The sequence below is a fragment of the Schistocerca nitens genome, chromosome 1 (genome assembly GCF_023898315.1).
Source record: "Schistocerca nitens isolate TAMUIC-IGC-003100 chromosome 1, iqSchNite1.1, whole genome shotgun sequence".
NCBI classification, from domain to species: Eukaryota; Metazoa; Arthropoda; class Insecta; order Orthoptera; family Acrididae; genus Schistocerca; species Schistocerca nitens.
In genome coordinates, this window is record NC_064614.1 from 257,771,634 (window position 1) to 257,785,162 (window position 13,529).

Below are 13,529 nucleotides of genomic sequence, written 5' to 3' on the forward strand. Positions count from 1 at the left end.
GTAGGTACTTTTCATAATTAGACGTACAAAGTGTTTGAAAGATTTAAATTATACTGTCCGTAAGATCGAATGAGTTGGGGAAGTAAATGTTCTCGATCATTTTTATTTAAAACCAAAAGTGGACCAGAAGTATCCAGCCCAGAGCGACACAGTCACAGATTAGTCTACGCTTGTTTTCAGAGAAATGAAGATAAGAAGAAAACAAACATACATTTTAAGTTACTCAGGACTATAACTCACAGAATTATTACAAAGATATATTCTTTCCAGTGACAGAAGCCGCATATAAAATTAAAATAAAAGGAATCTATTTACTTTTCTAGTTTTCCTAAAGCATATACTGTTTCTTAAATTTTGCGTTTTTAAATCTTAACAACGAGATTTGTGGCTCTGTATTAAGTATTGATCATGAAACTTAATACAATTCGAATAATACAATCTGTATTTTGTGGATGTATACAGCCATTCCTGCAAACAAACGCCATTCCACACATTACACCTGTGGTAAAGAATCATATACTAATTCATGAAAAGAAACTAATTTGATGTATTATTTAAACAATCGCGTTTCGTGTTGCTGACCAACGCTACGCACGTTACGCATAGAAAGCTTTATTTTATGATACTTGACCATGTTTCACCTTACTCTCTGGTGTAGTGCAAAGTCAAATTAAACTAACAGGGGCTGGTTTGACAGTTTTATCAAATGTTATACCTAATACAGATAAGCTACATTGGTAAATGACATAAGGAGGCAATTACATAGTAATGTCTTCGTGCACAATATGCAAGATCTGTATGTATTAGCATAGTTTCTTTCATTCTGTTCAGACTTTCGCTGTCGAAGATGCATGGCCACCACTTTTAGTTTCCATATTGTTATTTAGGTTGTTGCCTAGGTTCCAGGATATTAAATGTACACTGCACTCGGTGAGTTACACTAATGGGTTACAGGCAAAAGGTCGATGGACGGGTCCGACTTCTTCGAAAACAACATACGTTATATATTCAAGGTCCACCGTTAAGACGGGTGCTCGAGGTAGTCTGCTGTAGAGAATGTTTACATGCTACACAGTGGGCCCCGGTTACGTCTAACATCAAAACTTCCTGGCAAGTTAAAACTATATGCCGGACTGGGACTCGGAACTGGGATCTTCGCCTTTCATGGGCCAAAAGTCTGCCGCCTGAGTTAAACAGTCACGACCATCCCTCACAGCTTCTCTTAAGCCAGAACATCCCCCTTCTCCCAAACTTCACAGTTCCCTCACATACCTTGTTGCTCTATAACTCCTGGAAGAAAGGACATTGCACAGACATCGATTAGCCACAGCGTGGTTGATTGTTTCAAAAACAAATTTTCATTCTGGAGCGGAGCGTGCATTAGTTTGAAACTCCTCGTAGAAATTTGGAAGGTAGGAGAGAAGGTATTGGCAGATGTAAAGCTGTGATGTTGGGTCATGATTCAGCCGTGGATAGCTCAGTAGGTAGAGCACCTAATTGCGAAAGGCAAAGGTCCTTAGGTGTCACTCTCGGTCCAGCACTCAGCTATAATCAGCCAGGAAGTTTCAGTACAAAGAACACCACCTGTAAAGTGAAAATTCACTCTGTACGTCCGCCTGCTTAGCTGAATGGTTATGTGCTTGCCTTCCATGCAGTAGGCCCGGGTTCGATTCCTGGACAGATTGGAGATTTTCTCCGCTAGTGGACTGGGTGTCCTGTTGTCCTCATCATCCTTTCATCCTCTTCACCGGCATGTAAGTCGGACAATGTGGCGCCGACTGAAATAAGACTCGCTCTCGGCGGCCGAACTTTTCTGGGGGGGGGGGGGGGGGGGGGGGGGGCTCCTGGCCAGCAATGCCACACGATCATTTCATTTAATTTTTTTTTTCAATCTGGACATCTAAGGTCGTTTCTCCTCGGCGGTCAGTATTTAAATATGCTTTCAAATCTCTAAAATGCTAAAGTTTCCTTAATAGACTTTGCAGGAGACTTACGTTCAAAAAGACAATGCCCCGCAGTAACGAATCAGAATTGCATCAGAATGCACGTATATTGTACCCATCCAATCCTTCCCTCCTCGAAACCCCCCCCTCCCCACCCACTTTCCCTTTCGTTACCTTACCCTCCTCGACCCATAGACCTTTCCGTTAGTGGGGAGGCTAGCGTGCCTCAGCGATACAGATAGCTCTACCATAAGTGCAAACACAATGGAGGGGTATCTGTTGAGAGGTCAGACAAACATGTGGTTCCTGAAGAGGGACAGCAGCCTTTTCAGTAGCTGGAGGGGCAACAGTCTGGTTGACTGATTGATCTGGCCTTGTAACATCAACCCAAACAGCCTTGCTGTGCTGGTACTGTGAACGGGTGAAAGCAAGGAGGACCTACAGCCGTAATTTTCCCAAGGGCATGTAGCTCTACTGTATGGTTAAAAGATGATGGCAGCCCCTTTGGTAAAATATTCCAGAGGTAAAATAATCCCTTATTCGGATCTTCGGGCTGGGACTACTCAGGAGTACATCGTTATCTGGAGAAATAAAATTGACCTGCTACAGATTGGAGCTTGAAAGGTCAAATTCCTTAATCAGGCAGGTAGGTTAGAAAATTTAAAAAGGGTAGTGGACAGTGTAATAGAGGGAATTAGGCAGGAGGAAGAGCACTTCTGGTCAGGTGAATATAGGCTTATAAATACATAAATAGAGGTAATGCCGGAGTGGGTTTAATAATGAATGAAAAAATAAGAAAGCGGGTCAGCTACTACAAACAGCATAGTGAATAGAATAGTAAACACGTACGTAGAATAGTCAACGCATAAGTGTAGCCAAGATAGACAGGGATTGAGAAAATATATGATGTGATAAAAGAAATTACTCAGATGGTTTAGGAAGACTAAAATATAATAGTCATGGGGGACTGGATTTCGGTAGTAGGAAAAGGTAGAGACGGGAAGTAATAAGTGCATTTTGACTGGGAAAAACGAATGAAAGAGGAAACCACCTGGTAGAATTTTCCTCAGAGCATAATTTAATACTAGATTACATTTTGTTTAAGACTCATGAAAGAGGGTTGCATACGTGGGAGAGACCTGGAGACTCCGGAAAGTTTCAGATTGATTATGTAAATGTAAGACAGATTTCGGAATCAAGCAAGACATTTCCAGAGGCAGATGTGGACACTGGCCTCCATTTGTTGGTTATGAACGGCAAATTAGAACGAAAGAAACTGCAGAAAGCCAAGATTTTAAGGATATGGGGCCTGAATAAACTGAAAGAACCAGAGACTGTAGAGGAGCGTTAGGGAACGATTGATAAGAACAGGGGAAAGAGGAATGAGTAGCTTCCAGTGATGGAATAATGGAGGCAGCAGAGGCGCAAGTAGTTAAAAATACGAGCGCTATCAGCAATCCTAGGATAACACAAGGCATAATAAATTTAACTGATCAAAAGAGAAAATATAGAAATGCAATAAATGAAGCAGGTGAAAGGCAATACAAACGTCTAAAAAAAGAAACTGAGAGGAAACGCAAAGTGGCTAAGCAGGAATGGCCACAGGTAAAATGTAAGGATGTAGAAGCATATATCACTAGGGGAACCTAGATGCTGCCTGCAGGAAAATTAAAGAGACCTTGAGAAAAGAAGAATCACCTGCATGGATATCAAGAGCTCAGATGGAAAACCAGTCCCTAGAAAAGAAGGGAAAACAGAAAGGTGGAAGGATATATAGAGGATCTATAGAGGGGAGGTGTACTTGAGGGCAATATTATGAGAATGGAAGGGGACTTAGATGAAGATGAGAAAGGAGATACGATACTGCGTGAAGAATTTGACAAAACACAAAGACTGAAGTCGAAACAAGCTCCGGGAGTAGACAATATTACGTTAGAGCTACTGATTGCCTTGCGATAGCCAGCCATGACTAAACTCCTACATCTGGTGAGCAAGATTTATGAAAAAGGCCAAACATCTTCGGACTTCAAGAAGAACATGATAATTCAAATTCCAAAGAAAGCAGGTGCTGACAGATGTGAAAATTACCGAATGATCAGTTTAATAAGTCATTGTTGCAGAATACTAACACGAATCCTTTACAGACGATTGGAAAACTGGTAGGAGCCGACCTGGGGTAGATCAGTTTGGATTCCGGAGAAATGTAGGAAACACGAAGCAATACTGACCCTACAACTTATCTTAGAAGATAGGTTAAGAAGGGGTAAACCTACGTTTATAGCATTTGCAGACTTCGAGAAAGTTTTGACAATGTTGACTGGAATACTTTCTTCCGAATTCTAAAGGTGGTAGGGGTAAATTACAGGGGGCGAAAGGCTATTTACGATTTGTACAGAAGCCAGATGGCAGTTATAATGGTTGAGAGGTAGCATTGGTTCAGAAGGGAGTGAGGCAGGGATGTAGCCTATCCCCATGTTATTCAATCTGTATATTGAGCGAGCAGTAAAGGAAACCAAAGAAAAATTTGGAGTAAAGATTTACGTCCAGGGAGAAGGAACGAAAACTTAAGTAAAACTTTGGGGTTTACCGATTACATTGTAATTCTGACAACGACAGCAAAGGACTTGGAAAATCGCTTGAACGGAATGGACAGTGTCTTGAAAAGAGGATATAAGAAGAATACCAACAAAAGCAGAAAAAGGATAATGGAATGTAGTCGAATTAAGTGAGTTGATGCTGAGGGAATTAGATTAGGAAATGAGACACAAAGTTGTAGATGAGTGTTGCTATTTGGGAAGCAAAACAGATGATGGTGGTCAAAGTAAGGTGGATATAGAATGTAGACTGGCAATGGCAAGGAAAGCGTTTCTGAAGAAGAGAAATGCGTTAACATCGAGTATAGATTTAAGTGTCAGGAAGTCCTTACTGAAAGTATTTGTATGGAATGTAGCCATGTATGGAAGTGAAACGTGGACGATAAACAGTTTACAAAAGAAGAGAATAGAAGATTTAGAAATCTCGTACTACAGATGAATGTTGTAGATTAGATGCGTAGGTCACTTAACTAATGAGGAGGTACTGAAAAGAATTGGGGAGAAGAGAAATTTGTGGTACAGCGTGAGTGGAAGAAGGATTCGATTGGTAGGACAGACTCTGAGCCATCAAGGGATCACCATTTTAGTACTGGAGTGAAGAGTGTGCGGTGAAAATCGTAGAGGGAGACGAAGAGATGAAAATCGTAGAGGGAGACGAAGAGATAAATACAGTAAGCAGATTCAGAAGGATGTAGGTTGCAGTAAGCAGTAATTACTCGGAGATGAAGAGGCTTCCATAGGATAGGACGACCACAACAACAACAACAACAACAACAACAACAACCTGACTTCAATACTAGTGAGCACATCTGGAGCACTTCTGATTCAAATTTGCTGCCTCCCCCCCCCCCCCCCCCCCGCAGCCCTGCTCCGTACCTTTGACACATCTCCGACATACCTGTTAGACTTGTGTGTCTAATTCAATAGCCCACTGAGTGTGCGAATGCTTGTTCTTGCGTATGTGTGTGTGTTTGTGTGTGTGTGTGTGTGTGTGTGTGTGTAGAGGGTGGGGGTGGGAGAAGGACAAGGGCATCCATGTGCTTAATGTAATTTAACAATACATCTCGCTCTGAGGAATTGCTATAATACACTTTTCCTACGATTCTCAGATAGGTAGGAACTACTAAATATTTACAAAATTTCTAGCCACTACTAGATAAACCGTGCAGAATTTGTACACAGGTCAAGCGGAACGTACACTGGGGTGATAGCTGACTGCCACGTGTTCGAAACAAGGGCTGGCGGACTCTGCTAGGAAGCCATGCACCGAGCCACGTTGGCCCGCGTGGCTCAGCCCACGGACTCGCTCCCGTCCGCGACTGGTCGCCCAGCTAGAGTTGACGGCCAGGCTGAGGGAAGTACAAGAGGTACTCGAGTAGCAGGATGGCCTGTGCTGACTAGTGGAGAAGAAGCGGCTACTGCCTAGTGTGCCATTGGCCATACCGTCGCTGGTACTCTTGTTCCTTCTCCGTGGCCACCAAGACCAGGTCTTGTTTAACTCTGTCCTCACTTCTGCGTTCATGAAGCAATACAGTAGCGCCACGAAGAAACCCTGAAAGTAAAACAGTTCTTCGTTAGCAGTATTCTAATATGAAACATCAAACCTGTCCTCCATTGCCACGTGAAATCTATTTTTCGTAATTTTCAGTAGATATCAGAAGGTTAACAGTAGAGAAAAATATCGCTGTTTACGAGCTTGTTCCATAAGAACATACGATTAAAAGATAGTAAATCAAATCATCTAAAACTAAATAAATACTTTACTGCTAGTTGCAAAACTCAACATGAATGGTTTTCATAAGACATAATTTAAGTTCTTAACTCTTTTGTCGTCATTTAGTTTGAATATTTTGTAGGATTATAAGATGAAATATTTTCTCTCAGTACCTGGAAGGATGTAAATAGTTGATCTATGAAAAGGGCAGTCATTTCCTCTGTGCTTCCAGTTTCTGAAGGCCAGTGAAAACCCACAAACAATACATAGTGTACACCAAATAATGGGATAAGTATGAGTGTCGACTTTGCCAGACGTCTAGTAAAACAAAATGAGTCACATTAATATCTGGCACTTGACTGACAATAAATTATTGATATGAAGCAATTTATTAGAAAGAAATTAATCTTTACCTGTAGATTTTCGTTTCTTCACTTACAGATGAACGCAATTTTGTGAAAATAACGCGCACCAGATTTACAAATAATATGAAACATATCTGCAGAAAAAAAACAAATAATTGACTGGTCAGAACTTTTCCATTTATGATGAAACAAAATAATTATGTATTAAGCATATTTGAATTTCATTCTAATTTTTAAACTAAAATTTGATGTTTATTTATAGCAAATTAGATCTGGGATCAAATTAACGATGTCGTGTCATGTGGACGTGCCAAAGATACATTAATGTGAAGTTTATGTTTCTCAAAATACGTCAGTAGTGTTCAATCACAAAAACATGTCTAATGGTAATGTGATATTAGACAGGGTATTTCCTTCCTTTTTTTTTTTTTTTGGAAATTATGCTTTACTACTTCTCAGAGAAAGAGGCATAAAACAACTGTTTATGTTCTTAAATAACCAATTTATTACACTAAAAATACACTGCCTGACAAATAAGTGAAGCAACCACAAGGAGAGGAGGAAACGAAAAAAAATGGTTCAAATGGCTCTGAGCACTATGGGACTCAACTGCTGAAGTCATTAGTCCCCTAGAACTTAGAACTAGCTAAACCTAACTAACCTAAGGACATCACAAACATCCATGCCCGAGGCAGGATTCGAACCTGCATCCGTAGCGGTCTTGCGGTTCCAGACTGCAGCGCCTTTAACCGCACGGCCATTTCGGCCGGCGAAACGAAACGAAACTTCACGGGTTGAGTGGATAAGTGATGTTATGACAGTGATTGCAAATCTAGTCAGTTTCACACAGAGTTTGACGGTGCAATTCCTATGGCCTGGATGAATGCAATGATTTGGTTGGAAATGGCTTTTTTATGCTGTTGCATCCTCTCCTCAGGCAAGTGGGCCCGCAACTGTTACTTGATATCCTGGACACTGGATTGGATGTAGTTGACATCTGAGCTAGTCCCTCATTTTCTATTGGGCACATATTCAGGAATCTTGCTGGCCATGAGACTAACTCAGTATCATGCTGGTGATTAATACAGACACATGCCATATGTGGACAATTGACTCAGTCATGTGCTGATAACACAAATACACGACTTCTCCGTGTCCTTCACTGTCGTCACTCAGCATATGGGGCTGTTCATGTCCCTTATATGCTGATCAGCCAGAACATTATGTCCACCGACCAACCATCGACATGAATCTTCCCAGGCGATAGCAGAGTAACCTGGCGAGGAGTGTCTGCCAGTCTGCTAGGCAGACACATGCATAGTGCACGTAGTATCAGTGAGTGTGCTGTCCGTGTGTAGAATGGGGACGACATGCTATCTGTCGGCATTAGACCAAGGGCAGATTGTGATATTCTGGAGGCTCGGAACGAGCATTTTGGGAACTGCATGACTTTCTTGGTGTTCAACGAGTGCTACGGTGAGTTCCTTCGAAAGGTGGCGAAACCAAAATGAAACCACGTCCACACGTTGTAAGGTAGAGAGGCCACTCCTCATTGCAGATGTCAGACACCGTAGGCTGGGCAGACCGATAAAACAGGACAGGCGGCGAACTGTGGTGGCGCAGTGCCAAAGCGTTGCATGGTCCAATGAATCCCGATACCTTCTTCATCATGCCGATGGGAGGACGCGAATCCGTCGTCTTCCAGGGCATCAGCTCCTTGACACATGTATTGCGGACAGAGACTTGCTGGCGGTGGCTCCATTATGCCCTAGGGAACATTTACCTGCAGCTCGTGCAAGGCACCAAGTCATTCAAGGACCGTCGTATACTGGTTGCAGATCACGTACATGCCTCTGTGTCTATCATGTTTCCTAACGACAGCGACATTTTTCAACAAGATAATGCGTCATGAGACATGGCCAAGAGTGTGGTGGAGTGGTTCGAGGAAGACAGTAGTGAGTTCCAATTGAAGTGCTGGTTCCCCAACTCGCCAGATCTGAACCCGATCGAACACATCCAGGGTGTGATTCCAGATAGCGTCAGACCTCATCATCACCAGCTCGCCCCCCCCCCCCCCACCCCTCACCCCCCTCCAGGCCACGGAATTTAAGGGAGTCAGGCGACTTACTAGTGCAGATGTGGTACCAAATCCTCCAGCGACCTACCAAGACCTCACTGTTTCTATACCACGACGCATGGCCACTGTTATCCGTGCCAAAGGTGCAAATACCGGCTTCTAGACAGGTGATCACAATGTTCTGGCTGGTTAGTATATATACTACTAATACTGTCAGGCGCTCTACCTGTTACAGAAAATTGCAACTCTAATCACTTACATAATCGCCAATGGTGAGCACGTGTAGAGTTACACCGACATCAGACTACTGTCTTCTGTGGACTTCACAGTTTCTTGTCAGGCAGTGTATATATCATACAACATAACACCTCCTTAATACGTTTCAATTAAATGTTCTACTCAAAGTTATGTTGATGATAACGAAAAACAATGTGTGGTTCTAACGTCATTCTACGCTTTATTTGTGAAAATCTAAATCTTCTCGAAGTTATAATTGATGTTAATACTATCATTATATAAAGCTATGAGTCGAGTACATCTGAAAACTCACTAAATTGGAAACTGCGACAGGAACAAATATAACTGCATACACATATTTATTTGTATTCATAGTCCAGCATAGGTCATCTTCTAAAAATATGCGGCATACAATCCATGGTACAACAAACAATATAGGCAGCCCTAGAAACAGAAGAATGATGAAATGTGATTAGGGACATTTATTTCAGGCAGTACACACATAAAAAAAACATCATTAGAAGTGTACCATCTTTTTAAGACTTTTACTTAATTCTTCTGAACACTTCTTAAACTCTATGTATTGTTTGTGTGTTTAATACTCCGTTTTCAAGTTTTCCTTGTATAATTACTTCTTCTGGTTGGTACGCTACTATTACAGTCGTCTTGAAAATAAAGATTCTGTTTGTGTAATTGATTTAGTTTCTAAATATTCTGTACTCTATAACAAAAGGAGCGACATTAGCAGCGGGAAAGCCTTGTGGTACATCCGTACTGATTCCAATGCGAGGCATAGAGAACTAGAAAGTACTTGATTGCTGCAAATACTAGGCTACATTTCGCAACGCTGTGCGACAACTCATGGTTGGCGAAGCCATTGTCAGACTACGGCAACTGATTACAGGGAGACCAATGCTACAATTAAAACTTTGAAAGGGAAACATCTCGACTCTCAGAATGTTACAGCCTAAATAAGACTTCCCTATGAGCAGAGGAACTTAAAATATGATCGCTTTAGTAGATTAACGCTGAATAGCTCTATTCTTATCAAACTGATGGGAAATCGGAAAGCACAGTGAACGGGTGAGGATAAAAAGTAATTGTAAGTGTTCTGGCCTTCGATCTGATAAGGAAAAGATTGTAGTAGCTCGAACGCAGTCACTTCGCTACTTTGACATGACTGCTACTGTGTTGCTCCCATCCCATTGTGCTGCAGCTGAAGAGATTTGTTGTTCATGCACACCTGTGATTGAGTCTAAATAATTTAATGTGGAATTTTAAGGGGATCAACTTCGCCCCCATGATGAGTTCATGTTGTAGAACTGGAGGGAAAACAGAACGTAACATGTGGCTTTCTGAGGGCTCTGTACTGTGTTTGTAAATTTTTCAGTGCATTAAGATTTTAGAAATCTTTCACGAGTCCTTGAGCTATTTTCTCAGTATAAGAACTCTACCACCACTAGAGAGTCCTAGGGTTGGAGTTAAATCGATGTGCTATTTTAGCTTAACATGCAGAGCGTTTCATTAAAGTTGAAAAACTCAGATATTTCACAATCGGTTGAAGATATGGGAACCGCGTGATAGCGAAAATAGCAACGAATACGACTAACAGTGAAATGTTTGTACTGTATTTAGTTAGATACTGAAATACATACCGGTTTTTAAAGTAACGACTTCATTCTTGAAATTTTGAACATGGCTGCGTGGTCAGCGACCGTTTACAATGTAAAATTAAAGCAATAACTGCCCTCGATCGCTAAAAAGAAGTCTTTTGACCTAGGTTTCGTCACTACTAAGAGTGCCTTCATCAGAATTAAAACACTCAAACTGGCATGTGAGTCTGATGCTCCCTGTAGCTCGACACATGTGAGCAGCCCATAGTGGCTTGCGTTCTATGTATTCCTTTTTTTTTAAAAAATGTGACTAAAGCTTTATCGCTTAATATTTATTTTATAGGTGACATGCCGGATCGAGTGTTTTACTTCTGATGAAGACATACTTAGTAGTGTCGAAACCTAGGTCAAAAGAATTCTTTTTCCCGACCGAGGGCTGTTATTGCTTTAATTTTAATTCGACTTAATTCTGTTAACCCCATTCCACACCTCTACGAAGTAGCTGTAAAGTGATATAGTACTAGGCAATGTACCGAAAGAAAAATATTGCTCCAATGCCTGATAAAACTGAAGTTGCTAAAGTCACACAACAGTTATCAGACTGCTGTGTAGGCAAACTTCTGTCTCCACGTTTATCATTTTCCCTGTGTATTTAATAGTCGTTATTTCAATGTACAATTGAGAATCTGGATTCTTTCATCTATGCAACCTTTTTGACACTATCACTTGCAGAAAACAATCAACTGATATCTTCAGCCAAGTATGAAAAATCTGAGGCATCTATGGAAGGAGATATAATCGCATCTGTTGTTCCTGTTAACTGCGTCTTTTGAAACCGTAGACAGATTTCTGGTAAGCGACACGTGTCGGAATTCAGTTTGTAAAGGAATTTGTGAGCAGGTGGGAAATGGAAAAAGCACTATTTTATGTAGCGTTACATGGGAGCTCCTTTGTTTTCATGAAGTTTTCTGACATGGTAATGAAGCAATAGCACAAGACACTGCCGACGAGATGTTATTTTTTCAGGTATTTCTTACCCTAAGGCGTGTTCAACTTCGGTTCATTGTTTTTTCCATTCCACCCGGAGTTATAGTCTATTTCTGCAAAGTAGAGGGATGTTTACACAAACAATACTTAACGGCCAGTTCCAGAGACAAGAATATTACGCATGTAATTGCCTGAAGCTTTTACTGTGGAGGTGGAGCTCCGCCTCTTATTGTTTACATTTACGAAACTCAGTTGGGATTTTCACATTCAGCGCTATTTTTTACGTTATATTCGTCCGCATCTGTATAGTAACCCTTGTGACTCTGTGCCAAAAGAAGAAAAAAGAGCAGTAAAGCTATGTGGGTGGGGGCATGCGAGGAAAGGAGAGTCGGTTGCGCATTAAGTGCGTGTAGCTAAGAGTTAATTGTTGAACGATTCGCCTATGTTAAGGTCGAAAACAAAATCCAAACAACTCTGGGCATAGGCCGGTCTAAATGGTATAAGGTAGTTAATGGTTTATTTCTGGAAGAATTCTTTGGTTACGGCGTATTTATTTCCTCCAATACAGCTTATGTCCGAACAATGGCAAGCATACACTCCTGGAAATGGAAAAAAGAACACATTGACACCGGTGTGTCAGACCCACCATACTTGCTCCGGACACTGCGAGAGGGCTGTACAAGCAATGATCACACGCACGGCACAGCGGACACACCAGGAACCGCGGTGTTGGCCGTCGAATGGCGCTAGCTGCGCAGCATTTGTGCACCGCCGCCGTCAGTGTCAGCCAGTTTGCCGTGGCATACGGAGCTCCATCGCAGTCTTTAACACTGGTAGCATGCCGCGACAGCGTGGACGTGAACCGTATGTGCAGTAGAGATGGGGGATCCGCTCTTGAACTAATTCATAGAGTTCAATCTTTCAAAGGAGTGAACAATCAGTGATTCAGAAAAAAAGAACGGTAGCTCCAAACGTTTCCCAGGCAGAGAGAGAGAGAGAGAGAGAGAGAGAGAGAGAGAGAGAGACGGAGCATATCAGCAGCGCCTCTGCTGGTCAGAGCACAGTGCACGCCACACAACACAGCCAGCGCCGGCCTCTGCCCTGCTTCTACCTTGGCTGCCTGCATTGTGCAGTGCCCCATTGGATTTTGTGTTTCACATATGCCGGGCCGTCTCTGTGCGTCGTCTGCCGTGTGCACTGTGCAGTGTCTGGCGCAGCTTAACTTCGCATCGCACTCTGTCGGCGATCGTTTCAGTCGCACGTCCTGCCCTCTGGGCAGTTGATGCCAGCAACAGGACAGAGAGCCACCTAGCGGATAACATAGGAACTACTTGCAAAAACCTGCTCGCAAGGGAGCGGACGATTTGTATCGGAGCGGGTGAGCTCCCCCCACCCTCGGAACTCGCCCGCTCAACGCTCACCCCACCGTCTCGGCTCTAGCCAGAGCGTCGAGCAAAGCGGCTCTGGTGTCACTCTGGTCTCTGCGGTCTCAGCTCACGCAGTAATACAGCTCGCGGCTCGACCTGCTCGACTCAGCGCCTCTGCATCGTTGTCCCCACTGGATATTGTTCTTCGTAGTAATACCGCTATGTATATTACATTATTATGTTATGTATACATCAATTGTTTTTATTTTATTTTTATTTGTTTAAACTGATTAGATTAGGTTCCTGATGACTACTCTTACTATAGGATTTTTATTATGGACACTCGAATTTACGCTTTAATTACGAGCGAACCGATAAACGTATCGCAAAATGTGATACACCAATATTTTCCTTGTTTTATTCTGCGTAAGGCTATATGCAGCACTTTCGTTTTACAGTCAAATTTATATTTTTTTTTCTTATTCTGGTACGGATTTTGCGATTTTAGGCGTCTTCGAAAGGAAAAATATATGGCTTGCGATGTATTTGTATGAGGTTAATGAAATTTTAATACATTATAGCCAAATATATTGTTAATGTAAATCTCAAGCTACAACATTTTCCGATCACCC

The 13,529-nt window shown here is 42.1% G+C and overlaps 1 protein-coding gene across 8 annotated transcripts in view; it reads right to left on the reverse strand.

Annotated features, from left to right (window-relative positions):
- LOC126247424 (parathyroid hormone/parathyroid hormone-related peptide receptor-like) overlaps nucleotides 1-13,529 on the reverse strand; it is an 841,770-nt gene that overhangs the window by 25,315 nt on the left and 802,926 nt on the right. For 7 of the 8 annotated variants that reach the window (XM_049948480.1, XM_049948483.1, XM_049948477.1 and 4 more), the window contains 4 exons: nucleotides 9,244-9,374; nucleotides 6,665-6,750; nucleotides 6,425-6,569; nucleotides 5,736-6,089 (listed from right to left, as the gene is read on the reverse strand). In XM_049948480.1, the coding sequence (XP_049804437.1) occupies nucleotides 5,736-6,089; nucleotides 6,425-6,569; nucleotides 6,665-6,750; nucleotides 9,244-9,374 (716 nt within the window). The remainder of the gene's footprint in view (nucleotides 1-5,735; nucleotides 6,090-6,424; nucleotides 6,570-6,664; nucleotides 6,751-9,243; nucleotides 9,375-13,529) is intronic. The other variant, XM_049948486.1, reaches the window with a different exon arrangement.